Source organism: Neocloeon triangulifer, unplaced genomic scaffold (assembly GCF_031216515.1).
Source record: "Neocloeon triangulifer isolate White Clay Creek 2 clone unplaced genomic scaffold, ASM3121651v1 ptg000012l, whole genome shotgun sequence".
In the NCBI taxonomy this organism is placed as follows: Eukaryota; Metazoa; Arthropoda; class Insecta; order Ephemeroptera; family Baetidae; genus Neocloeon; species Neocloeon triangulifer.
This window is the reverse complement of record NW_026775554.1, coordinates 2,444,801-2,466,771: the sequence shown is the minus strand read 5'-3', so window position 1 is coordinate 2,466,771 and position 21,971 is coordinate 2,444,801. Positions and strand designations below refer to the sequence as shown.

The 21,971-nt window shown below is 38.3% G+C and overlaps 6 protein-coding genes and 1 long non-coding RNA gene across 13 annotated transcripts; 4 read left to right on the top strand and 3 right to left on the bottom strand.

The window, feature by feature from the left end:
• Positions 1–45: 45 nt before the first annotated feature.
• On the top strand, positions 46–4,931 carry LOC132198215 (inner centromere protein A-like). Its single transcript, XM_059622101.1, has 12 exons — positions 46–182; positions 879–998; positions 1,067–1,193; positions 1,251–1,627; positions 1,692–2,000; positions 2,062–2,255; positions 2,310–2,622; positions 2,690–2,901; positions 2,960–3,331; positions 3,384–3,519; positions 3,598–3,763; positions 3,817–4,931. The coding sequence occupies exons 2-12, from the start codon at positions 879–881 to the stop codon at positions 4,023–4,025; spliced, it is 2,535 nt and encodes an 844-aa protein (XP_059478084.1). The 5' UTR covers positions 46–182; the 3' UTR covers positions 4,026–4,931.
• Positions 3,960–5,176, bottom strand: LOC132198218 (tRNA-specific adenosine deaminase 2). The gene is made up of 2 exons (XM_059622111.1): positions 5,050–5,176; positions 3,960–4,930 (listed from the first exon to the last, which is right to left on the bottom strand). Exon 2 carries the CDS (start codon positions 4,923–4,925, stop codon positions 4,353–4,355), a length of 573 nt encoding a protein of 190 aa, XP_059478094.1. The 5' UTR covers positions 4,926–4,930; positions 5,050–5,176; the 3' UTR covers positions 3,960–4,352.
• Positions 5,177–5,235: 59 nt separating this feature from the next.
• On the top strand, positions 5,236–6,178 carry LOC132198219 (trafficking protein particle complex subunit 1). Its single transcript, XM_059622112.1, has 4 exons — positions 5,236–5,392; positions 5,477–5,599; positions 5,660–5,869; positions 5,935–6,178. The coding sequence occupies exons 2-4, from the start codon at positions 5,501–5,503 to the stop codon at positions 6,052–6,054; spliced, it is 429 nt and encodes a 142-aa protein (XP_059478095.1). The 5' UTR covers positions 5,236–5,392; positions 5,477–5,500; the 3' UTR covers positions 6,055–6,178.
• Positions 5,951–8,474, bottom strand: LOC132198216 (protein lethal(2)denticleless-like). Of its 2 annotated transcripts, XM_059622103.1 has the most exons (9): positions 8,249–8,474; positions 7,851–8,087; positions 7,602–7,793; positions 7,441–7,545; positions 7,293–7,389; positions 7,049–7,236; positions 6,744–6,994; positions 6,230–6,690; positions 5,951–6,071 (listed from the first exon to the last, which is right to left on the bottom strand). In XM_059622103.1, exons 1-8 carry the CDS (start codon positions 8,319–8,321, stop codon positions 6,262–6,264), a joined length of 1,572 nt encoding a protein of 523 aa, XP_059478086.1. In that variant the 5' UTR covers positions 8,322–8,474; the 3' UTR covers positions 5,951–6,071; positions 6,230–6,261. The 2 variants fall into 2 exon arrangements, with proteins under 2 accessions (XP_059478086.1, XP_059478085.1); XM_059622102.1 differs by lacking the exon at positions 5,951–6,071 and having other exon boundaries at positions 6,112–6,690; positions 8,249–8,473.
• A 113-nt stretch (positions 8,475–8,587) lies between these two features.
• On the top strand, positions 8,588–14,545 carry LOC132198217 (protein regulator of cytokinesis 1-like). Of its 5 annotated transcripts, none has more exons than XM_059622109.1 (12): positions 8,588–8,749; positions 10,805–11,041; positions 11,103–11,222; positions 11,377–11,534; positions 11,597–11,759; positions 11,847–12,215; positions 12,276–12,741; positions 12,847–12,990; positions 13,051–13,215; positions 13,308–13,676; positions 13,782–13,886; positions 13,951–14,545. In XM_059622109.1, exons 8-12 carry the CDS (start codon positions 12,976–12,978, stop codon positions 14,017–14,019), a joined length of 723 nt encoding a protein of 240 aa, XP_059478092.1. In that variant the 5' UTR covers positions 8,588–8,749; positions 10,805–11,041; positions 11,103–11,222; positions 11,377–11,534; positions 11,597–11,759; positions 11,847–12,215; positions 12,276–12,741; positions 12,847–12,975; the 3' UTR covers positions 14,020–14,545. The 5 variants fall into 5 exon arrangements, with proteins under 5 accessions (XP_059478092.1, XP_059478091.1, XP_059478087.1 ...); XM_059622108.1 differs by having other exon boundaries at positions 8,589–8,749; positions 11,377–11,528; positions 13,737–13,886; positions 13,951–14,543; XM_059622104.1 differs by having other exon boundaries at positions 8,589–8,749; positions 13,737–13,886; positions 13,951–14,543.
• On the bottom strand, positions 14,497–16,195 carry LOC132198220 (uncharacterized). The gene is made up of 4 exons (XR_009441973.1): positions 15,986–16,195; positions 15,351–15,661; positions 15,092–15,269; positions 14,497–14,934 (listed from the first exon to the last, which is right to left on the bottom strand). It is a non-coding gene; the product is annotated as an uncharacterized LOC132198220 (long non-coding RNA).
• A 110-nt stretch (positions 16,196–16,305) lies between these two features.
• On the top strand, positions 16,306–21,777 carry LOC132197785 (probable dolichyl pyrophosphate Man9GlcNAc2 alpha-1,3-glucosyltransferase). Of its 2 annotated transcripts, XM_059621327.1 has the most exons (8): positions 16,306–16,491; positions 19,655–19,749; positions 19,806–19,923; positions 20,055–20,236; positions 20,304–20,436; positions 20,494–20,727; positions 20,836–21,129; positions 21,182–21,777. In XM_059621327.1, exons 1-8 carry the CDS (start codon positions 16,429–16,431, stop codon positions 21,437–21,439), a joined length of 1,377 nt encoding a protein of 458 aa, XP_059477310.1. In that variant the 5' UTR covers positions 16,306–16,428; the 3' UTR covers positions 21,440–21,777. The 2 variants fall into 2 exon arrangements, with proteins under 2 accessions (XP_059477310.1, XP_059477309.1); XM_059621326.1 differs by lacking the exons at positions 19,655–19,749; positions 19,806–19,923; positions 20,055–20,236; ... (2 more) ...; positions 20,836–21,129; positions 21,182–21,777 and adding exons at positions 17,195–17,632; positions 17,691–18,035; positions 18,438–19,303.
• The last annotated feature ends 194 nt before the right edge of the window (positions 21,778–21,971 follow it).

Below are 21,971 nucleotides of genomic sequence, written 5' to 3'. Positions count from 1 at the left end.
GGAATAGTCACGTGACCACCACGCACACGCACGAGCTTGCGCACGAGCGAGAAAAGACTTAAAACACAGCGGCCGTCGCCGTTCGCCGGGTTGATTTTTCAACACAAAATTTGGGCTTGCAACTCCTGCAAGTCTTGTTTTTGCAATCTGGGACTGCTTGCTGTTTTCTCCAAGGCCCGAAGGTAATATTCCACAACGAATTTCACTGAATGCTGCCATATTTTTTTGAGATTTGTGCAAAAAACGAAACCTCTGACGGTTACTTAGCCTTCTAACAGACCCAGCTGTTTCCCGCGCGATTGTGAATTCTAATGTAAAAATCTAATTTTGACAATTAAAACGATTTGCTCGAAAGGCAAGGAATTGATAATCATGGAGACATACTGAAATTAAAGTTTAATTATAATTCATCATTCAACAAAATCTACTTATGTACATGTCGTTATACTACATAATATGTACATGATTGATTGATTGTTTTAAGAAAAAAATTATCGTTAATGAATATTTTTAATTGACATAAATTTTTGAATTGAACAAGATATTTCAGATTATTTTTGTTTGACATTTATGAAATTTTTAGAATTTTATAAGACTCAAAATGGAATGATAAAACGTTGCGAGAATGTTGGAATTCAGTCAGAAATGTTCCAATTCCAAATGTGTGCCCGATCATGTCAGTAATTATTGGAATCCCTATGTCAAAGCTCTGCCTTCGTTACATACAAATTTGATATAATATGGCTTTGAGGAATTTGAAAACTATAAATTGAAAATTTTCTATGTGAAATGATAACAAGTCGGTGAGGCTAAATTTTATGAGTTCACATTTTTTTTAGCACTGCAATTATTTTTAATTTACTTTACTTTGTTTACAGATGGTTAAAGACCACAAAGAGCTTGTCAAGGCCTGCGGGGAGTTAGATTTGGATAATTTGAAAGTAAAGATAGATGATGAATACAAAAGCTCCTTTCGAAATATGAGGAGAATAAAAGATGTAAGTTGGAATTATTTAAATTTAGAAATATAATATAATATTTTTTAATGATTTCTTTTTTCTATCAGGAAGCTCTGCAGTGGGCCAGAGAAATAAAGGAGAAGCTGCAAGAAAAGCAGACAAGCCCTATGCCACCAAGGACACCAACACTCAAGAGACCAACTCGGAAGAGGAAAATTCCCACCGCTTCCGAAGGTATAGTTAATCAATGAAAACTTCAATGTTATTTTTTACAATGCGTAACTTCTGCAGTTGAGGAGAAGGAAAATTCCATTGCTGTAGGGCGGCAAGCTCGAGCTGCCTCGCAAGCTGCAGCTTCCAAGTTCCACAAGCAGCTGTATGTGCCTGTAAAGCTGAGACGACCCAGCGAAAAGCCTGCCGAGGTGCCTCCAGCAAAGGAACGTAAAAGGGTCAGGATTGCCAGTTCTTCAGCAGAAAGTGATGATGACGCTGTGTCAGTCGCCTCTACCACCAAAAGCACCAAATTGAAACGTGCAGCTCGGAAAAACAAAAAAGAAGTCAGTGACGATGAATCAAGCGAAGAAGCTGAAAAACCACAGAAACTTGAAAAGCCAAAGATGAATACCAGGGGCCGCGCAAAATTGGTAGCTCAGGAAAAGAAACTGATGGTAAATTTTAATATAAATTTCGTCCTTCGTTGTGATGTTTTAAAATTGTATTATTTTGCTCTAGCCTGCCAAGAAAATGAAGGTGGTTAAACCGGCTGATTCAAGTGATTCTGAGTTTGAAAAGCCGCCTGCAAAAGCCACTAGTAGCTCTGAGGCTTCAAACGATGAACCAAATTCTGAGCATGTTGAGACTTCAAAAGACGAGCAACATTCTGAGCATGTTGAGTCTTCGAATGAGGAAAAGAATTCTGAGCATGCTGAAACTACAAGGGAAGAAACGCATTCTGATCAATCGCAGGAAGAAACTAGCCCTCCAAACCAGAATATCAAGAAGAATGACGCGCTGCTCCTGAGTCGGGTGGTTGCCATCAAGGTGAGACTTCAAATTGTTATTTTTATCTGAAAAATGCATTTTATTTTCCACTCCTTTTTAGGTTGAAAAATTATCAGAAACTTTCATTAAGCGTCAGATAGGAGAAGACGTTTCTACTGAAGAAGCGACTACAGAAGAGTCTGAGCCACCTGTGAGCTCTCCCGAACCTCCAGCAACTGAGACTCAAAGGAAGTCACCCAGGACTAACAAAGTCGAGACGAAAGTACCAGACAAAGCGTCTGAACTCCGTGCTTTGTATGTGTCTTAATTTTGGTTGAAATAAAAACTTTGAGGTTTTTCCATTTAAAGAACACCACACATTGCTGGAAAAGTGAAGGAGATGGTGATGGCAGTTGAGCAGTCGCTGAAGAAGGGTTATCCGAAAGTCAACATCCAGAATCACCCTGAGCATGCGGCCACCACTCCTCACTCACCTTCAAAGTGGTTGAAGGCCCCGGAGCTGATGCACGCCATCAGCTCCCAGGACATTTCCCCAGACCCATTCAGTGAGAGCAAGCACGCCTACTCGCCGACTGTTTTGCGGAAGAAATCCATTCCCACCTGCAGCAAACCTACAACATCCCAACAGCAGGGCTTGAGCACCATCCAAAGGAGTACAGTGGTAATTTTTAATTAATTCTGCCTGCTTGAGAAAACAAATTAACCAAGTTAACTTGTCCTCCTTTTAGACGAGGCCTCACAACGCCACTAGCACTCTTAGCCGGAGCAAAGTCATTATAAGCAAGTTCACCCTTGAAGCAGCCAAGGAGCAGGCCCAGTTGGCTGCTGTTGAAGTTGAGAAGAAAAAGGAACTCGAGCGTCAGCTGAGGGATGAGAAAATAAACGAGGCCCAGAAGAAGAAAGAGGAAATATTGAAACTGAAGATGGAAGAGAAGAAAAAGTACTTTCTAAAACCATTTTTTGTCTGAACTTTGTTTGTAACAAGCTTCTTTTTTCAGGATCAATGAAGAAAAAAAGAAAAAAGTAAAACAAGTGCAGGAGCAACGTCAAAAGGAACTGGAGGCGCAGCAGAAGGAGAAGGAGGAGCTGCAGCTACGCAAACAGGAAGAGAAAAGTAAGAAGAACAAATTTGAAGAACTGAAGGCAAAGCGTCTGGCAAAGAAAGTGCTGCAAGAAGAAGCAAAGAAAAAGCTGCAAGAAGAGGCAAAGAAAGCCAAGGAGGAGGAGGAAGAGTTAAATCGGAAGGCTGAGGAATTGAAAAAGAAGGAAGAAGAAAAGAAGAAGAGAGACGAGGAAAAGAAGAAGAAAGATGAGGAAAAGAAGAAAAAGGAGGAGGAAAAAAAGGCTGCTCTCAAACTAGACGCTGCCAAGTATGCAAAAATTTAAATCATAAAATATGAAGTAGAAATGAATTGTTTTTAGGAAATTAGCTGCTGCGGCAAGTGTCCGCGAGAAGGAACATGTGCAAACTGCTGTGCATGAGATGAATTGCACTTTCACAATGCCTAAGGAAGATACATGCAAGACGCCCAAACCTAAAGCACCTAATCCAGTATTGGTGAGGAAATTTAGAATAAATTGTAAGATAATCATTATAAAATCATGTTTTTTTTTTTTTTTTTTTCATAATTTACAGGCAAAAGTAGCCGGAACTGAGTCTTACGAGGTGACACCCAGCAGGGATGAAATGCCACCGGCACCACCTAAAAGTGACAATGACTACGGCATTGATGAGGTTGAAGAAGGTGACTCCAGCGATGATGATGAGAAGCCAAAGAAGAAGGTCCCTCTTTGGGCTCAAAGTAAGATCCTTAATTATTGAGAAACTAAATTATTTTTCGTTTTCAACCATTAGAAATGAAGAACAACATGAAATTGGATTGTGCTGATTATGTGAGGGTCAACCTGCGCAACAACTTTTTTGGAACAAGGGTGTTCAAGCCATCTGTGAAGGATTTGTTTGGAGACGATGCTAGGCCTCTGACACGGCGTTCGAGCGCCGTTTGGAACACACCGCCCAACTTGCATCACATGACCCTTAACGCTTCAATGCTCCAGGATTAGTAATTTTCACGATTGCCTCTTGATAGAATTAGTTCATGCATTCCATATTGTAAATATATTGGCTAGCTCTTTCCGTTTTATGAGATGGACAGATCCAGGCAAAATTGTTGTTCAAACACTTCCACTTGCTAATGTTTAATTTAAAATTTCAAAGTGAATGAATTCATCGATATGTTAAATTTCCAGTTTTATTGTCACTGATTCGATCTGATAATTTTAATTCATTATATTCATTCATTAATTTTGAAAGTGCACTGTGAGTCTATGAAATTTTAATACATAAACGTTTTTTATCATTAAACAGAGTTCCAATAAAATTAGATTTCATTAATTGTCATTTTGTCTGCTCTTCTTCTTCTTCACCTTTTCCTCAGGGGCCGATGGGTTTGTCCCTGCATAAAATTCCTTTAGAAGGTTTATTGCTTCATCTGCTCGCACATTGCCGATTGTCCGTGGCTTTGGACATGGACACGTCACTTCCATTGCGTCCAGCACAGTTCCCATCCCTCCGAAGCGTGGATTGGAACAACCAAAAACTACTTGTCCGATTCCGAGCATCTTCAGTGCCGCCGAACACATGATGCAAGGCTCGACTGTGACATAGAGACTGACTTGACCCCAGTCAATGTCCGGTGTCTTCAAAAGAATTTTATCTATGCATTTGATTTCCGCGTGCGCCTCACCGGTCAACCTGTTGTTTGTCGCATTCCTTCCCTCGCAAATTATGTTTTCATCCAAGACGAAAACACAGCCTACAGGAACTTCTCCCTCGGCTAGAGCTAGTCTAGCTTGCACGAAGGCTTTTTCCATGAAAAAATCCTCCTGGCTGGAAGATCTTTTTGCAGGGGGCGGAGAATCTTGATGGGAAGCATCATTTGCTGAATCAATTTTTTCGTTCATCTCGTCTGGAGAAAATGTAGTTATTATTAATAATTATGTATGTATACATGAATATAAATTGGATAAAATTTTATTGTTGTCACATAATTTGATAATTATGTATAATATTATTTATTATATTTACCAAAAAGTCTTCAAAATAATTACATATTCACAAGAGCAGCTAAATTTCACAACAAAATACTATTTTTTTCTCCTAGATCGTGTTTGATAGAAACGGGGCGTGGAGAGGACAAAAGGGAAGTAAAAAAGATAAAATTTGATGTGGCGCCATGACAGTTTTGTTGTGCTCAAGATTAATATGAATGAGTTGGTAGCAATGATGGCACCTCGCCTACCCTTTCGCATCTCGTGTAGGCGATTCACATCTTCTGTTTACAAATATTACAAATCAAATGTCAGCTGTCAACTTCTTGTTAAACTGTTATTAAATATTTAACTCTTCACGGTTTGCTAATTATTTTCAGGTAATCTGTGAATGCATAATTTAAAAACGGATTATTATAATTCATAAAAAATCTTTGGTCGTCCCTGATAATGTTTTGTTATAGTTTTCTGGATCGGCAATTATAAAAATGAAAATTTACAATCTCTACATATTCAATAACTCTGGAACCCTTTTGCATTATGCAGAATGGAATCGGACAAAACAGTCGGGTATAACAAGAGAACACGTAAGACTTGATTTTAAGTTAATGCAGTTTTAAATAACAATTATTTATCACACTTTCCAGGAAGCAAAGCTGATGTATGGAATGTTATTCTCTATCAAATCTTTTGTGGCAAAGATGTCATTGACCGACACCAAGGACGGTTTCTTGTGCTACAGAACCAACAAATATGCTCTGCACTTCTATGAAACCCCGACTGGCAACAAATTTGTGTTGAACACGGACGCCACAGCCGGAAGAATGACTGATTTCCTGAAAAATTTGAACTCTCAGGCTAGTATACAACAAAAGAATAAAGTCAAAACTGAATTTTTCTTACTTAAATTTTCCTGTGACAGATTTTTGTTGAATATGTGGTGAAGAACCCTACAATAGATCTGAAGCAGCCGATTAAAAGCGACCTGTTTTCTGCCAAGTTGGACGCCTTCATTAAAAGTTCACCATTGTATGTGAGTTGAAGAATGATCACGCAGGGCTGTTAATATGAATTTTGTTAAATAATTTAATTATTGATACTCATTAAATCAACTTTATTTTATTCATTAAAATGTATTTAAAATAAATTGTCAATTAAGTGCTTAACTTTTGAGTTTGTAAATTAACATTGTTCGTGAGTATTTAAAAAAAAAAAACCTTTGCTATTTCAGTCAGTCAGCAACGTTTTCCTACTTTCTTGGCTGAATTTTGATGTAGGTTTTTATCGGACTCGAGAGTTTGAGTTTCTTGGAGGACTTTTTGTCGCTGCGTCCAGACCGTTTGATTCGAGCTTTTGGCTTGCTCAACGGACTAATAACTGGTGCATTTTGGGGACTGAGTGCTGTCAACCAATTAGTGTGACTCTTTGGCAGTCTGGGGGAACAATGGTGAACCACTGACTCGGGATGGTGCACATACGACGGGAAAGGTTTCAGCAATTTGTTTGGCATCATTTGCAAAGGTCCGCAATTTCTAAACTGAGACGAGGCACTTTTTGAAAAGAACAAAGGATGCAAAATTTCAGTTCTTCCTTCGATCGGATTTTCAACATCTGCCTTGTCGAACTCATGCGACGGTCGCCACACCCGATGAGTATTGTCGTCACTCAAACTGAGCAGCTAGAAATATATTTTAAGTAATTTGTGCCAATTTTTGCAATCTTAAATTTTACCATTGGCTGGTTGTCAACAAATCCCCACTGGACGCAAGTGACCTCCTTTTCGTGACCAACAAGTCTGGCCAACGGATGCGCAATTGGATACTTCTCGTCACTGTCAGTTCTGCTCCTACCCAATTTTGTTGACCACAAGTAAATGCTTCCGTCAAACGATCCCGACGCCAAATAGTCACCACAGTCACTTAAACTAGCGTGCATGTACGAACTGTAGGCCGAATTCGTATCATGCCCAACAAATTTGCAAACTGAAACACAATTATATTAATTTTTTTTTTAATATTCCCGTAAATTTAATATACTTGGAGTCTTATTGAATGTTCCTGCGTTGAAACAAAAAATTGAGTGATTAGTGCAGCTCGCGTAAAGTAGGTTGTGCTTGATGTTGAGGCTCGTCACAGTGGCCCCGACGTCAAAAACATGCAGAGGGGCAGGCTGTTTTAAAGCACTCTTTAAGTAGGTCCTTCTCAGATCCCAAACTTTGACAGTCCTAGTTAAAATTTGTATTAATTAATTAATTTCATAATTTTTTAAATGAAAATTTACCCATCAGTGTAACCACCAGAAATCAAAGTGTTGGAATCGTAAAGCGCAAGAGCGGTGACACTCTTGTTGTTTGCCTTCACAGTTGCTGGTCCTCTGGCTGCAATCCAAATACTTATTGAAATTCAAGTTATGAAACTAAATTTATTACTTCTGCTAGGCACTGTGTGGGCGCTGACAATCACATTGGCAGCTTTGTAACTTCTTTCGTCGTAAATGACGATATTGCCGTCTCTACCGGACGAAGCCAGAAATCCTGAAATTGTTTCATTAAATTATTCAATTTACTTTTTTCTTCAGTGGTAATATTACCAGGATGATCTACATGAGTGCAAAGCGCTCGAATGGATTGTTGGTGATCGGTGAGAATGTGATGCTGCAGAGGATCGTCAAAATGAGTAACTTTTACCGTCTTGTCTCCGGAAGCTGTTGCGATGCACAAGACTCCACTACGCGACTTCATCCAGGCCACATCAAAAATGGCATTATCATGCATCCGAATGCCTGTGGGTTTTTAATTATATTATAAACAAAATCTCGGTACAACTGCCTCTTGTTTACCTTCGTTCATTGCATCAAATTCAGGCATGTGCTTCTTGTCAACAAAGTCAAAGTAGATGTAGCCTAGCTCGTCTGCAATGGCATACAGACCGCCCAATCGGTCGTACGGACAAAACCTGCCGACGAGGCACTCACTGTCCGCATCTTCAATGTCCAAATCAGGCGGCTGCCTTTTCCGGATGTCATTCTTGTAATTCACTAGTCGAGGAATGCAGAAGTCTCGATTCTTTACAAAGCCTAAAAATGAAAATCAACAATGAAAAATAAATATAATATTAAAAATTTAATATTGTTACAGTTAAAAAAATGTAAACATCGCTGCAAAAGAGTTTAGGAAAACTGATGTTTATTGATATTAATATTTTCTGCGTCTCTTTTTTTCTGGAACGAAATTTTACCTCGACCAGACGATCTTCTCTCCAAATTGCGAAGAAGTTCCATTTTGAGAAGTTCCCTAAGTTTTCCACTCATAAAATGTATTGCTACATAATTTATTATTTAATTGAAGTTTTTAGATCACAGCACCAACATCGCGCCAGCTGCAGTCATCTGGTTGTTGTGCTCTGTTCCCGCGTCTTGCGCTTTCAGTGGAAGGGCAAATACGGGCAAATAGCAAAGTTGAACACGAATGCTCCTTGCACAAGGTTCTGTTCTGTGCGCATAGCAATTTTTGATCCGTTTGGAATTTGGAACCTCCTTGCAAACACCTTCAACTTTCAGAACCTCTGTTGCTCCTCTTCCTCTTGATTTGTCGTTGCTCGTCGTTTCCGGTCTCGTGTTTCGTTAATATTTGATAATTTTTGCGATTTAATCAAGGTTTAACTTCTTTCCTTTGTCTAATTGTTCCCTCTGTTTGTGCGCGGAATCAACGGCTTAAACAACATTATCACCATTATGGCGTAAGTATTAAAGTTAACTAATAATTAAGTACCAATAAAAATATGTTTTGCTCCAATCAACTTATTTATTATGTATCATAAGTTATTTACAAAACAGTTATTGCCCTCGAAAATGAAGCCCTCTTTGTTTATCACAGGCCTTGCATGCACGCTTGCTTAGTCTTACAATTAGTGTATAATAAAATGCAGCTTCATAGTAATTTTATTTTAGTCTTGGAATAATGTATGTGACACTTAAAGTTTAATTAACTGCCGCGCTACAAAAGGAATAAAATGAAAATAACATGTCAATTGACCTCCTCATTTAATTTTATTGAAAAAACTACAAACCACAACGATCAAGTTAATGTACACACAAGTGTATGAAACTGCGGGAATATTGCCCTAAGAAAACAACAATAATCGACATATTTTGCCCTTCTGGCGCAAAAGATCTGCATTTTTTTTTAAACCTTCTTGCTTGCGCTTGCCTCATCTAAGCTCTCTAATAATCCTTGCAATTAATATTGTGTAATTATGATTCGGGTCTTGTCGACGAGCAGGTTAAGAGTATGGAAAGCGTCATATAAGTGAACAGCTGGCCAGTTTGAAAGCTGAATTGGTCGATCTAAATGAGAAAGAAGTCCAAAACAAAGTAATGGAGTGCCAGGATCATATTTCAGTAAAGCTTGGAACAGCGGTTATCAGAATTCAACTTTCCTGTCGGAATTGCCCTATCATAATTTTTGTATTCTGATAGGCAGCGCATCGGTCATCAAAATATTTCTATCGGAATCCACTAGCGACAGTGGTGACACCTTTCCGTTGCCCCTTGCGCCCTTAGCAATAATCCCTAGTCAGTTGTCAGTTCGTTTGCAAATTTAATTTTTTTATTAAATTTTTTATTTTGATTTGACTGTCAAAAAAAAAATTATTCTAATAAAAATCAATTTAATAAAAAAATAGTTAGTTACAATACAGTATTTATGCGATTCAAACACTCGATGTAATTTTGAAATTTGAATATTTCAAAAAATTTTATTAATTTTCTTAAATTAATTCAAAAAGAAATTTTATTCTTTAATATTAATGCATTCTCAATTGCTTTCCAGTTTAATATTGTGGATACCCTGATTCCCAATATTTAATAGAATATCCAACTATATAATTATCAAACTTTAATTAAAATATTGAATAGTTTTCAAATAAAAATTAGCAATGAGCAGCTTTCCACACAAACATCTATATAATTCTAGTGAAACTAGATTGCTTTTGTTAAAAAATAATTTCAAAACGACTAATTATGCACTTTTACCTATTAAGTCTTTTCCTTATTGCCCCGTCTGATATCAAATTTTGTGTAATTTATTTTCTAAAAAAAATAATAACTTAATATGGAGGGCGTTGTTTATTTTCTTTTAGCGCGAGATTTAAAACTAAATACCTTGAATATGATTGGTTGAAAAGTCTATCAGAATTTATTCCTGTCAGAAAAGTTTGGCTCGGCCAAACTCTATCAGAATGCTTGAGTTGGACATAATTCTGATAGTTACGCCCCCCTATCAGAATTATTCTGACAGAAAAGTGGAATTCTGATAACCGCTGTTCCCTGCTTAAGTGCTATGTCTGAAAAAGAGTAAGCATAGCACTTTTCTATTGGCATCAATTTGGGTCTCCCGCCAAGGCGCAGCGCAGCGCGTTTACCTTTTGTTTTTGGGTTAATAAAGGTAGTAGAGAACAAGCAAGTAAACTCGAAACAAGCCAAGTTTTATTCAAGTGAAAAGGTGCCCTTATTTAGGTTACGCAAGCCAAAAGAACCTAAAAAGCAAGCATAATGAGAAGAATAAGTTGTGTAGATTATATTTAGGTAATGAGTTAAGAGTTATTTCAAGTGGCGACGAGGATGAGAACCAACTAAGTCTGTCCAGAGGGATAGATTCCATGCCAGAGTTCAGCAACCTGGAGAGCCAGCCATAGAGTTTATTACGGAGTTGTCAATTATATAGAACATTCTACAAAAAGAAATTTCATATATCTTATAATTAACATTAATCATTAATCCTCAATAAATTCCAGAAATGATTGAAAAGTTTGCTTGATGATGATCGGAAGGTCCAGGAGGAACTTTCTAAAAAAATCTCGTCGCTGATGGACAATGTGGAGGCCCACAATAAAGACTTGGGGCTAGATGTCAATATTGACTTTGATAAGCTTACCCTCCGTGCGGCTATAAATGACCTAGAAAAGTTGCTGGAAAGCACAAAAATGGAGCTTCAAAGCCGACGTGACATAAAGGTCAAACTGGAGGCTGAGGTAAGGATGGAAAGAGAAGTTTTGAGCATAAACATTTTCACGGTGTATTGAAATTTTGCAGGAGACAAGTATATCCCAGCAGTTGGGCCAAGATGTGGCCAAACCAGCATCAGCCAAGGCCCTCTCGGACCCAGTTCTGAGAGAAATCCGTGAAAGAGTTGAAAAACTGAAGGAGCACAGGGTGAATACAACTCAAAGAAATTATTATATTTTTAATTTATTTTTAAATTATTTTTTCTATCTTACTACTTAACTAATTACAATTTATTTTATTAGAATTAAAGCTACTTTGATTAATCCAAGCACAAATAATTATTTAATTCAATTTAACGCAGGATACTTAACTTCTAACTCTCCAAAAGACACGCCGTGAAATAATTGATTTCTTCTACGAGTTGGAAGTGCAGCCAACCAGTCCATTGGAACTCCTAGTCACTGGGCCTACTACTGAAAATATTCCTCTCTGGATCCTCTCTAATTGGCTAATGTAGCTGTAAAAGTTTTATTTTTATCCGCAAATTTCAGACTAATTTCTCTTTTTGTTTTTATTTCAAGGCTCTTGCATTCTAGCCTTGCTGATCGGGTTAAAAGATTGTCTGAGGAGACAGAGCAACTCCGGACAGAATTGTCTTGTGGGAAAAAACTTCAAGTTTCCCCTGATGAACGAGCCAATTTCTCCGACAGATACACTGGCATTAGGACGAAAACCAGGCAAGAGGTAGGTCTTTTGTATGATTTTTCAATTGTGCTTTATGCTAAAAAACACTTGCATCAATTTTAAAATACATTTTTGTTAAATTTTTAGTTACATGACAAAATTGTCTACTGCAAGGAACTCGTAAAGCAGCTGACCAAAGAAACCACTCTATCAATGAGAGACAAGCTGGTCAACCTCTGGGACAAATGTCATGTTCTTGAAGAGGAGTGAAGATCCTTTGCGGCATTCAAGAGTGTTGACTTCTCGGAGGAATTGCTCGAACAGCACAAGGCTGAAGTCAATCGATACGAAGCCTTTTATCAAGAAAACCTGGATGTGTTCAACCTTCTTTCACGCAGGGATGAGATTTTTGAAAAAATGGATAAGCTTGAAATGGATGCCCTCAACTCGAATAGGTTGAACAACCGAGGTGGCCAGCTGCTGAAAGAAGAGAAAGAGAGAAAAACAATTGGAAAAGTTTGTGTTTGAGTTTAAAATGTTTTAATAAATAATTATTTTTTACAATTTCTTGTGTAGAACTACCTGAGATTGAGAAAGCCTTGAAATGTACCAGGGTGCAGGTCAACGGCGAACCAGTGATGATAAACAATTGCCCAGCCTTAAGAAGGTTGAGGACGAACTCTCTTCCAAACTATTGCAACTAACTGATGGACGATGTGGAAATGTACAACAATGACTTGGGGCTGGACATTAAAATTGACTTCAATGGCATAACTCTCCGTGCGGCCAAAACTGAGCTGGAAAATCTTCTCCAGAACACGAAGTTGACTCATAAGAGTTGACTTGATGAGAAGATGCAGCTGGAGACACAGTGAGGATGGGAAGAAAAGTTTTGAGCCACAACATTTTGCAGGAGGCCCTTATTTGCAAAGAGCTGGGAAGAGCTGATGTTGTGTCCACACCTGCACCAGACAAACCACTACTATCAGACACAGTTCTGGCAGGCCTCAGAGATAGAATTGAAATACTGAAGCAGGACAAGGTGATTACGACACCAATTTGGATATTATTAATTGATTTAAAATATTTTTTTCTATCTTCTTTAATAATTCTAAATGCAAATAATTATTTGATCAATTTAACATAGGAAACCAAACGTCAAGAGTTTGAAGAAAAAAGACGTGACTTCTCTGAGTTGGAAGTGCGGCCAAACACTGAGTTTGAAATCTAAGTCACTGGGCCAACACCTGACAATTTTCCTCTGGATCCTCAATCAATGGCTAACGTGGCTGTAAGTTTGATTTTTCTCCACAAATTTCAAACTCGATTCTCATTTTGTTTATATTTTAAGGCATTGCATTCAAACCTTGCTGACAGCGTCAAGCAGTTGTCCGACGAAACAGAGCTACTTCGCACAGAGCTGTATCATTTGTGGGACAAAGTTCAAGTCTCCCATGATGAACGAGCTAAGTTCTTGGACACATACCCTGGCATTAAGACAAAAACCAAGCAAGAGGTAGGTCTTTTGTGTGATAAGTCTTTTTTAATTGTGCTTTATGCTGAAAGGACTTGCATCAATTTTAAAATATATTTCTTTAACTTTTTCAGATTTGCAAGGAAATTGATCGCTGCCAGGAACTCCATAAGCAGCAGGTGACAGCAGCCACACAGGACCTGAGAGGAAAGCTGTTTGACCTTTGGGACAAATGCTATGTTCGTGATGAGGAGAGGGGAGCATTTGCTGCGTTCAAGAGCGTGGACTTCACAGAAAAAGTGCTTCAAGAACACAAAACAGAAGTGGAGCAATACGAAGCGTATCATCAGGAAATCCAAGAGGTTTTCAACCTTCTCTCCCGCAGGGACGAGCTCTATGAACGATTGTATGAACTTGAGATGGCTGCACTTGACTCGAACAGGCTGAACAACCGTGGTGGCCACCTGTTGAAAGATGAGAAGGAGAAAAAAGCCATTGAGAAGGTTTGTGTTTGAGTTTAAAATATTTTTTTAAATAATTATTTTTTACAATTTCTCTTGAAGGAAATACCTGTGATTGAAAAAAGTTTGAAAGATGCTAGGTTGCAGGTCAACGGAGAGCTTTTAACTATCAACCATCGCCCAGTCTTAGACATCATCAACGAACAGTGGGAGTCCAAGAGGCAGCTCAAGGAGGCTGAAAAGAAGAGCAAGGTATAATTAAAATGAATTAATCAAAAATAAATTCTTAATCATCACACATAATCACACATTATAGTTAAGTGAAGCAGGGAAAAAAGATAGCTGCAAATTCCTCCTGCCTAAAATTCCAAGTCACCACGAATGAATGAAAATTAAGCAGCCACATCAGAGGAAAGGGCTCCATTGTAATTTTTAAAATGTCTTGTGTATAATTCAATAATTATTAAACTTGTAAATGAAGTTCAATTAATATGATGATCTCGTCAGATCTCGTCAAATTTCTGAAGACTTGTAAATTAAGTGATTGTGATATATTTCAGAGCTGTTGATTTATTGTCAATTTTTGAACTCTGGAGTTAAAACAGGTCTTTTACAATTTTCAAGTGGGTCACAAAATATCAAGCAAGCGGAGAACGCCCTTTATTTCTTTGCCAAAATTTTCACTCCATTTTTATAAATTGAGCTAATTTGATTGGGCCATTTTTAGAAGAATACCCTCCTTTATAAATTTATCACACCTACATTCCAACCGTTGTGCAGAGGTGAAAATGACTGAATCTCTTTAAATACTTTGATTGAAACAATACATTTTATTAAATATAACCATGTAATCTTTGGATTTACATTTAATGTCATTGAGAATAAAATAAAAGAAGACAATCTTTGAAAAATACACGGTTTGTATTTGTTATATGTAAACCATTACCAAACAATACAAATAGTTGTAATTTAAATAGATAAACCAGTACAGGAATTATCAATTTTGTAAAAGGTATGTAAACCTCGAGCAGGCAAGTTTGGCGCCTTGCGTCACCTCCCGAACACAAGGGATCGATTCCCCGTAATAATGTTTTATTTAAATTTATTATAAAGGCTTCTGAACAATTAATCTCCTACCTTTTTATGATTGATGACAACAAATCCCATTCTTGTTGCCAGAACAAACAGCCCTTTCAAGTTCAATGACCTTCTGAACCCTCTTCTCAATTAAGTCTGTTTGGCCTTAAGCAACTTCTCTCGCTCTTCGGCACTCTTGTGAAAGAACCGTGAGGCAACCTCACTAAAATCAATGAATTTGAAAATTAATTTAAAAAATTATCCCAGATTGTATCCAATTGAGGATTATTTTTTATGCAACATAACAGATATGGAATCATGTGGTCCATGCATGTGTAAATATTTTAAATCATTTAAACTTTCAATAAAATTTTCTTTACCTCGTTTCGTGCTCCATAGACGTGGTCCGGTGGTGCCTTGCACCGTGGTCCATTACAATTCCCTTGAACCGAATTTGTGTCCATCTCAGTTTTGAGCTAAATCTCCCATGATTTCAACCATGTGAAGGTCAAGAGGGCGGTCTTTGCTGGTAAATGCTCAAATCTCCATCGACGCAAGCTTCGAAGATTAGATTTTTGATTTTTTTTTTTTAACAATCTTAACATAAAAAACTTTCCTCACGCAAAAATTTGTATTTACCTCGCTACTTTAAAGCTGATCTGCCAGACTGGAGTGTAGTTTAGTTCTGAGGACAGTTCTAGAGACCCCCGAGAGGCCTTCCTTGGTGATTTCGACAGGAATTTCGACGCTGTCCAAAATCTCCATGGCCTTCTTGCGGGCCTCGTCGAAGCCTTCTTCGGCAATGACGCAAGGGTGCAGACCTTCCGAGGAAAAAACGTCAGCCTGCTTGAGCAGCTCTCCAATGACAAGCACAGTGCCATCGCCGGTCATGTCATCCTGGGCCGTCGACGCCCTGGCAAAATTAGCGAAGCTGTCGAGTGTTGGATTTGCTGAAATGAGAATTGAAATTTGTTTAATCAATAAAAAGGGAAAACATTTTATATTATTTAAGATTGAAACTACGAGTTAGTGCTTGGTTTAAATGCAAACATTGCAGATTTAGATAAAAAAATATGCAAAATCAGAAAATATCGGGTCAAAATTGGTATGGGCGTGTTTGACAACTTTGGGTTATTATTTAGGATAATATAAATATGTATTATAAGAGACTTTTCTCGCTAAAAAGTTTGAAACACGAGAAATACTGCCAAATATAAATAGTCAAATGACAGTATTAAATAAATATAGAATTTAGAAATAATGTGAACAACAACCTTCTCATTTTCCAACATTTTTGAGGCAAATTTAATTTTTGGTCCTTTTATCAGATTCCTGTCTCGCTACTCCTGAATCAATGCGACCTAATTGTGTATGTTTCCTGTTTCCATTTGGCTGCATTTGGATTTTACGTACACGAATTTTCTAAAAACAACCAAGAACCAAATTTTAGAGACTAATGTTTTCGAGTTGCGCCGGTTTGTTTATTTACATCGATTTCCCCCTCTCCCTCCCACCCTCCTGTCAACTTTGTTTGGTTGGCGCACACCATCTTTCTTGCCATCTTTGGCCTGAAAGCTGCCAACCTGCCCAGTTGCCCACCCCAGGCCCACCCGAGATCCGAGGTTGTTGTTTTGATTTTGAACGTCGACCTACACGTCAGGGATCTTTTCGGCGGACAGTAGTTTTTGCCTAACAGCAAACGGAACAGGCCGGAAAGATGGTTTTGAGTTGCGAATCTTTGAAGAAGAAAATAGCAAAGGAACTCAATGCATCACACGTGGTAAGATTCTTTGAAAAATCGACCAAACAGGCCGTGTTAAATTATTATTGTCAAAAATTTATGACATCATGACGATTATCATGATGTTCAGTTTTAATTATTAATTTTAACATTTAGCTGTTTATGTTTTTTATATAATAAATATCCAAATTTTCTAGGGTTTTAAAATATTTTAATTTAATTATTTTTCCACTTTTATTTAATATGTATTGTTAATCTAATATAAGTAAACAATTTTATTGAAGACGTTTGAATAGCACTAGATCAGATAAAAAATTTAATTGATGTTTACATAAAAAGTTGAGAGAGAAGAGCTCAGAAAATATTATTATAAATGCTCAACAATTAGCATTCACATCTGAACTTAAATAAATAAATAATAAATTATAAACTTGAAAAAAAAAATCGATGAAAAATGTCCAGCAGTATGCTTCAATAAAAAAAAATATTCTCTTTATTTTAATTATTTCGCAATTTTCAAAGCTTAAATTTTAACAAAAAAAAAAAAAAAACTAATTTTGAAATGCAATTCTTTCCAACAAAATTGAAAGCAAATTGAACATTTTCTCAGGAAAAAATTACCTTATTTTTGTTGATTCAAAATGTAATGAAAATGTAAGGGAATAGTTTGTTAATTATAGAAATTTCAAATCTCGTTGAATGGTGAAAAATGAAATGAATTTGAATGGAGAAAATATGTCAGGTGGCCGGTGCCTCTCGACGGTCGGAGAGCAGCGTCCTGAGGGGCTTTTCCCTTCTGATGGTGGTGGTGGGCCTCGTGGTGCGATGGACCGTGGCCGTGGGTCCGCACTCGGGACAAAACCGACCGCCCCTCTTCGGCGACTACGAGGCCCAGCGCCACTGGCAGGAGGTCACCGTCAACCTGCCGCTGACCCAGTGGTACACCAACTCAAGCGCCAACGACCTCGAGTACTGGGGCCTCGACTACCCCCCGCTCACCGCCTACCACAGTTGGGCCCTGGGGAGGGTGGCGCGGGTCGTGCAGCCGCGGTTCGTTGACCTCCACACGTCGAGGGGCGTCGAGGACGACGAGCACCGACTCTTCATGAGGGCCTCCGTCCTGCTGGCCGAGCTGGCCTTTCACCTGCCGCCTTTGGTCCTGTACCTGAAGGAACTGAAGGTTCGATCTGTTTATTGCCACGACGGCCCCTGACGACCTTCTTCTTTGACCTTTGCAGACCAACCCCGTGCTGGCGGTTTTGTACCCTGGCCTGATCTTGGTCGACCACGGCCACTTCCAGTACAACTGCGTCTCCCTCGGCCTGACCCTGGCCGCCGTCGTGGCCCTCAAGAGACGCAGGCTTTTGCTCGGCAGCTTCTTCTTCAGCCTCGCCGTCAATTACAAGCAGATGAGCCTGTACCACTCGCTGCCCTTCTTCAGCTACCTGCTCGGCCTGTGTTTGCGACAACCCTCGTGGTCCGCCTCGATTTCCAAGCTTTTGAAAATTGCCACCACCGTCGTGCTGACCTTTGGCCTTGTTTGGGCACCCTTCTTTTTCCCTAACCCTGCGAATGCGTTGCAGGTAATTGGATAAATTTTAATTTGTACTAAAGATTATTTATATGTGAAAATGAAAGAAAAATTTGAAGTCGACTAAAAAGGAAAAAAATGGTTTATGGGTCAATATTTTTTTTTTTTTTTTTTTAATTTCTCATAATTTAAATCCTCTACTAAATAATAATAAATTCTCACAAAAGGGTAACTTTTTTTATATTTTATGTCAAAATGCAAAATCTTTTTTGCATTTACACACAAAATATAAAAAATTTACCTTTCTTTTTTTCAAAAAGTATTAAAATGTTATGTTGAAAATCAAATTGCCCATTCACACAAATCTTTTATTAATAATTTTTTGAGCACACACAAAATTAGTATCATCAGTGATGAATAATTGATAATTATTACTTGAATTTTGTCCTTGCAGGTGTTGCACAGAATATTCCCAGTCGCTCGAGGCCTGTACGAAGACAAAGTGTCGTCATTTTGGTGCGCAATCTCCGTAGTGGTCAAAGTTCAGCAAATCCTGCCTCGCACTTGGCTGACCATTCTGTGCCTTGTGACGACCTTGGTGTCGGTGTTGCCGTCCAATTTGAAACTTCTGCGCAAGCCGAACACCAAAAACCTGGTGCTGAGCCTGTTCATCTCCTCGCTGGGCTTCTTCTTATTTTCCTACCACGTCCACGAAAAGTCCATCTTGCTGCCCGCGATGGCCGCAATGCTGATGCTGCCGCACCACCCCATAATGGCGACCTGGTTTTTGGCAACTTCCACCTACTCGCTGCTCCCTTTGATGGTCAAAGACGACTTAGTCCTGCCCTGGCTGTCCCTTCTCTCCCTTTTCCTGGCCATCGGAGCCCAAATGATGCCACCTCTGAACTCTGGCCTTTTAAAATGGGCCTTGCGCGCCTCGCTCGGCGCAAGTGTGATTTTGGTTGTGGCGCAAGCCCTTGTTACGGCTCCAGTCAGATATCCGCACCTTTTCCCGCAATTGAACTCGATCTTCTGCTGCGGACACTTTCTTGTTTTTCTTGCATACGCCTACTGGCTCCAGTTTAGAACAGAAGTCAAGCAGCATGCAAATTAAATTAATCAATGATATTGAAATTTTTGTGATTCACTGTGCTTTTATTCTAAAAACAAATTATCTTGATAAAATTTCAACAGATGTTAATTTAAATATATCATTTGTAATGCCTGTTGTAAAAAACTAATCAATTGATTAGTAAACTTGTTGATTGTCCTGTAAAATAATAAAAATATGTGATTTGTAAGAAAATATAAAAAATTAAATAATTTAATTAAAATTTTTGTCTTTTAATTGGTTTTAAACAATTGCTTATAAAATTTATTTCAAGTTTCACAGGAAATGAAATTTTAAGGAAAACATAAGCTAGGTTTAATACTAAATGATAGGACAAAATAAATAATTTATAAAAAAAAGCTTTTTTTCGGGAACTGCAAAATTTCCCTCTCGCCTTTTAATTTGAATTATTTGAATAGAATATAATTATGAATGCAGCAATAATTATGCCCTCTTGAGATTCGTTTACAATTTTAATAGAGTGGATGTGTGGAAAAAGCGCATTAGAAGCGTCAAAGCCAGGGATAATGTTAATGCTCGGAATTCTTTTTATGTTAAAGGAAGTGCATGACGACAGCGATGGATGCGGCCAGAAGTTCAGGGTGGTCGTTGTGTCCCCTTTGTTCGAGGGCAAGCCAATGCTCCAGTGTCACAAGTGAGTTAATTTATTTTGAATGGTTTATCAACGCTGCCGTCTCTTTTCAACTGCAGATTAGTGAACGCAGCGTTGAAAGAGGAGCTGCAGCAAATCCACGCCTTTTCACAGAAAACGTTCAGTCCGAGTCAATGGGAAAAAACTCAGAGTGCGACGTGCTCGGCGCCGGGCAAGGCAAGTCCTTAACAGATTGTGAAGCTAATAATAAAAGAGACGGTTCTGGGCTATTTACTAACTACGTGTTTCCTCCTTCTTTTCCTCAAAATCCTCAAATTTCAACCTCATTTAAGTGCAAATAATTTTAGGTGATTTTATTTGGAGAGCACTCGGTCGTGTATAAGAAAACTGCTGTGGCCGCGTGTGTGTCTAAACGAACCAAAGTATGCATTGCAACTCACCCTGAATGCGTTATTCTCATGGACATGCCAGAAGTTGGGCTAAACCAATTTAAAATTGAGCTGCCTGAAAATGAAAGCCTCTTGATGAGGTAATTTCATTATTCACTTAAATTTTAAATTACTTAAAAAAATGGTCCGAATCACAATTTTTTTCAGCACCGGAAAGCTGAATAATAGCTTGCTTGGCAGCTTGTTGGAGGATCCAGGAATAATAAATTTCGGCTCAGTGGACAGATCCAACAATGCTCTCATTAACAGACTAGACTGGTGGGCCAGTATGATTGAAAACGTAAAATTAAATATTTCTGCTGGAAATTTTGATTTATTTTAGATTTTTTAATTCTAGCATAGCAAGGTTAAATTTTCCGAGCAAGCTCTCTCCGTTTTGGCATATTTGCATTCCTTTCTCACGCCAAATGGAAAATTCAACCAAGGGTTGAGCGTCAAGGTGACCTCTGACATCAGGCCAGGTGCAGGTCTCGGCTCTTCAGCCGCCTACGCCGTTGCCCTGGCTGGAGCTTTCGGAAAACTGTTTGAAGCAAACCTGGACAACGCCAAAGTGAAGGAGCTGGCGTGGCAGGTAAAGACAAAGATCACTGGAATGACATTTAATTTCCTTTGTTGCAAATATAATATACTCCCCATAAAAACTTTTACGCGGCCATAAAAGAATGAATTTTATTAACAGGCTGAGCGACTTGTGCATGGAAAGCCATCTGGTTTGGACACGACGGTAGTGTGCGACGGAGAAAATGTCAGATTTCCGATTCTAGAGGGAGTGACATTGCCGCGACCGGCATGGCCTTTGAGAGTTTTGCTTGTCGATTCCGGCGTTGCTCGGAATACTAAGAAAATGGTTGAGATTGCTGCAGCCAAAATTCAAGAGATCGGAACCGGAATTCTCGACGAGATGGACAAAATTGCGATCGATGCAATTGATGCGCTTGCCTTGCCTCAGAGCCAAGGATATAAAATTATTGAGGTATAAAGCAAATTTTTTGTTAAAAAAAATTCTTTTAACGCGTGCTTTTTAGGTCCTGGTTGAGAAAAATCAAAAGTGTCTTGAGCAACTAGGGGTTTCGCACCCTGCTTTGGATTTGATTTGCAGCATTGCTGAAAAATTTGGTCTGAAAGCGAAAATTACTGGAGCAGGTGGCGGCGGAAATGCGTTTATTTTGCTCCCACCCGACATCACCACTGGCAAACTTCAGGAATTGCAGACTGACCTGGATTCCAATCATTTTATCAGCTTCGAAGTTGCCCTTTTCGGAGCAGGAATTGTTTACGAATGAGCGCCAAAAGTTTTTATAAAAATGCGCACAAGTATTGATATTATAACTGTTGATAAATATGAAAGAGGTTGAAGGATTTTCTCCTATTTTATGCTCTTGTGGTCATCATTATAAAATTCTGAAGCTTAAAAATAATTAATGGAAGAATTTGATCATTTTTTTAAATCAAATCTTCATTTTGTACTCTCTTCGTACCTCAAGAATTATTTTTAATATTGCTGATGGCTGCTAAAAACATTAATAATAAGTAAAAAAATTTAAGTTTGGTGCTGGGCATATCTGCATTTTTTATATTTTTAATTGGTTACCAATTATGTGTTGTCAATTTGATATTTTTCTCGAATAAATATTTTAATCAAACATAAAAACTTGCCTGTTGATATCGGATATTTTCCCTTTGACCTTAGAGCAATTTCCAATTCATATAATTTGTTCTGACACCTGACTCAATTCAAAGCTAGTAAAACTGCAAGATGAGGAGCGACTTTATTAAAATAAATCAATTCCGAGCAGTTTCAAATGACGTTTGACG

What these genes read in the sequence shown, in the direction of transcription:
- LOC132197785 (XM_059621326.1), top strand. Translation starts at nt 16,429, where the DNA reads ATGGTTTTGAGTTGCGAATCTTTGAAGAAGAAAATAGCAAAGGAACTC. An exon ending in AACTCAATGCATCACACGTG is followed by an intron (nt 16,492 to 17,194) that starts GTAAGATTCTTT and finishes AAAATATGTCAG; the next exon opens with GTGGCCGGTGCCTCTCGACG. An exon ending in ACCCTGCGAATGCGTTGCAG is followed by an intron (nt 18,036 to 18,437) that starts GTAATTGGATAA and finishes TTGTCCTTGCAG; the next exon opens with GTGTTGCACAGAATATTCCC.
- LOC132198216 (XM_059622103.1), bottom strand. Translation starts at nt 8,321, where the DNA reads ATGAGTGGAAAACTTAGGGAACTTCTCAAAATGGAACTTCTTCGCAAT. An exon ending in ATTTGATGCAATGAACGAAG is followed by an intron (nt 7,794 to 7,850) that starts GTAAACAAGAGG and finishes AAAAACCCACAG; the next exon opens with GCATTCGGATGCATGATAAT. An exon ending in CACTCATGTAGATCATCCTG is followed by an intron (nt 7,546 to 7,601) that starts GTAATATTACCA and finishes AAACAATTTCAG; the next exon opens with GATTTCTGGCTTCGTCCGGT.
- LOC132198218 (XM_059622111.1), bottom strand. Translation starts at nt 4,925, where the DNA reads ATGAACGAAAAAATTGATTCAGCAAATGATGCTTCCCATCAAGATTCT.
- LOC132198217 (XM_059622108.1), top strand. An exon ending in AGACAAAAACCAAGCAAGAG is followed by an intron (nt 13,216 to 13,307) that starts GTAGGTCTTTTG and finishes TAACTTTTTCAG; the next exon opens with ATTTGCAAGGAAATTGATCG. An exon ending in AGAAAAAAGCCATTGAGAAG is followed by an intron (nt 13,677 to 13,736) that starts GTTTGTGTTTGA and finishes TTTCTCTTGAAG; the next exon opens with GAAATACCTGTGATTGAAAA.
- LOC132198219 (XM_059622112.1), top strand. Translation starts at nt 5,501, where the DNA reads ATGAAAATTTACAATCTCTACATATTCAATAACTCTGGAACCCTTTTG. An exon ending in CGGGTATAACAAGAGAACAC is followed by an intron (nt 5,600 to 5,659) that starts GTAAGACTTGAT and finishes CACACTTTCCAG; the next exon opens with GAAGCAAAGCTGATGTATGG. An exon ending in TGAAAAATTTGAACTCTCAG is followed by an intron (nt 5,870 to 5,934) that starts GCTAGTATACAA and finishes TTCCTGTGACAG; the next exon opens with ATTTTTGTTGAATATGTGGT.
- LOC132198215 (XM_059622101.1), top strand. Translation starts at nt 879, where the DNA reads ATGGTTAAAGACCACAAAGAGCTTGTCAAGGCCTGCGGGGAGTTAGAT. An exon ending in CTCAGGAAAAGAAACTGATG is followed by an intron (nt 1,628 to 1,691) that starts GTAAATTTTAAT and finishes ATTTTGCTCTAG; the next exon opens with CCTGCCAAGAAAATGAAGGT. An exon ending in GGTCCCTCTTTGGGCTCAAA is followed by an intron (nt 3,764 to 3,816) that starts GTAAGATCCTTA and finishes TTCAACCATTAG; the next exon opens with AAATGAAGAACAACATGAAA.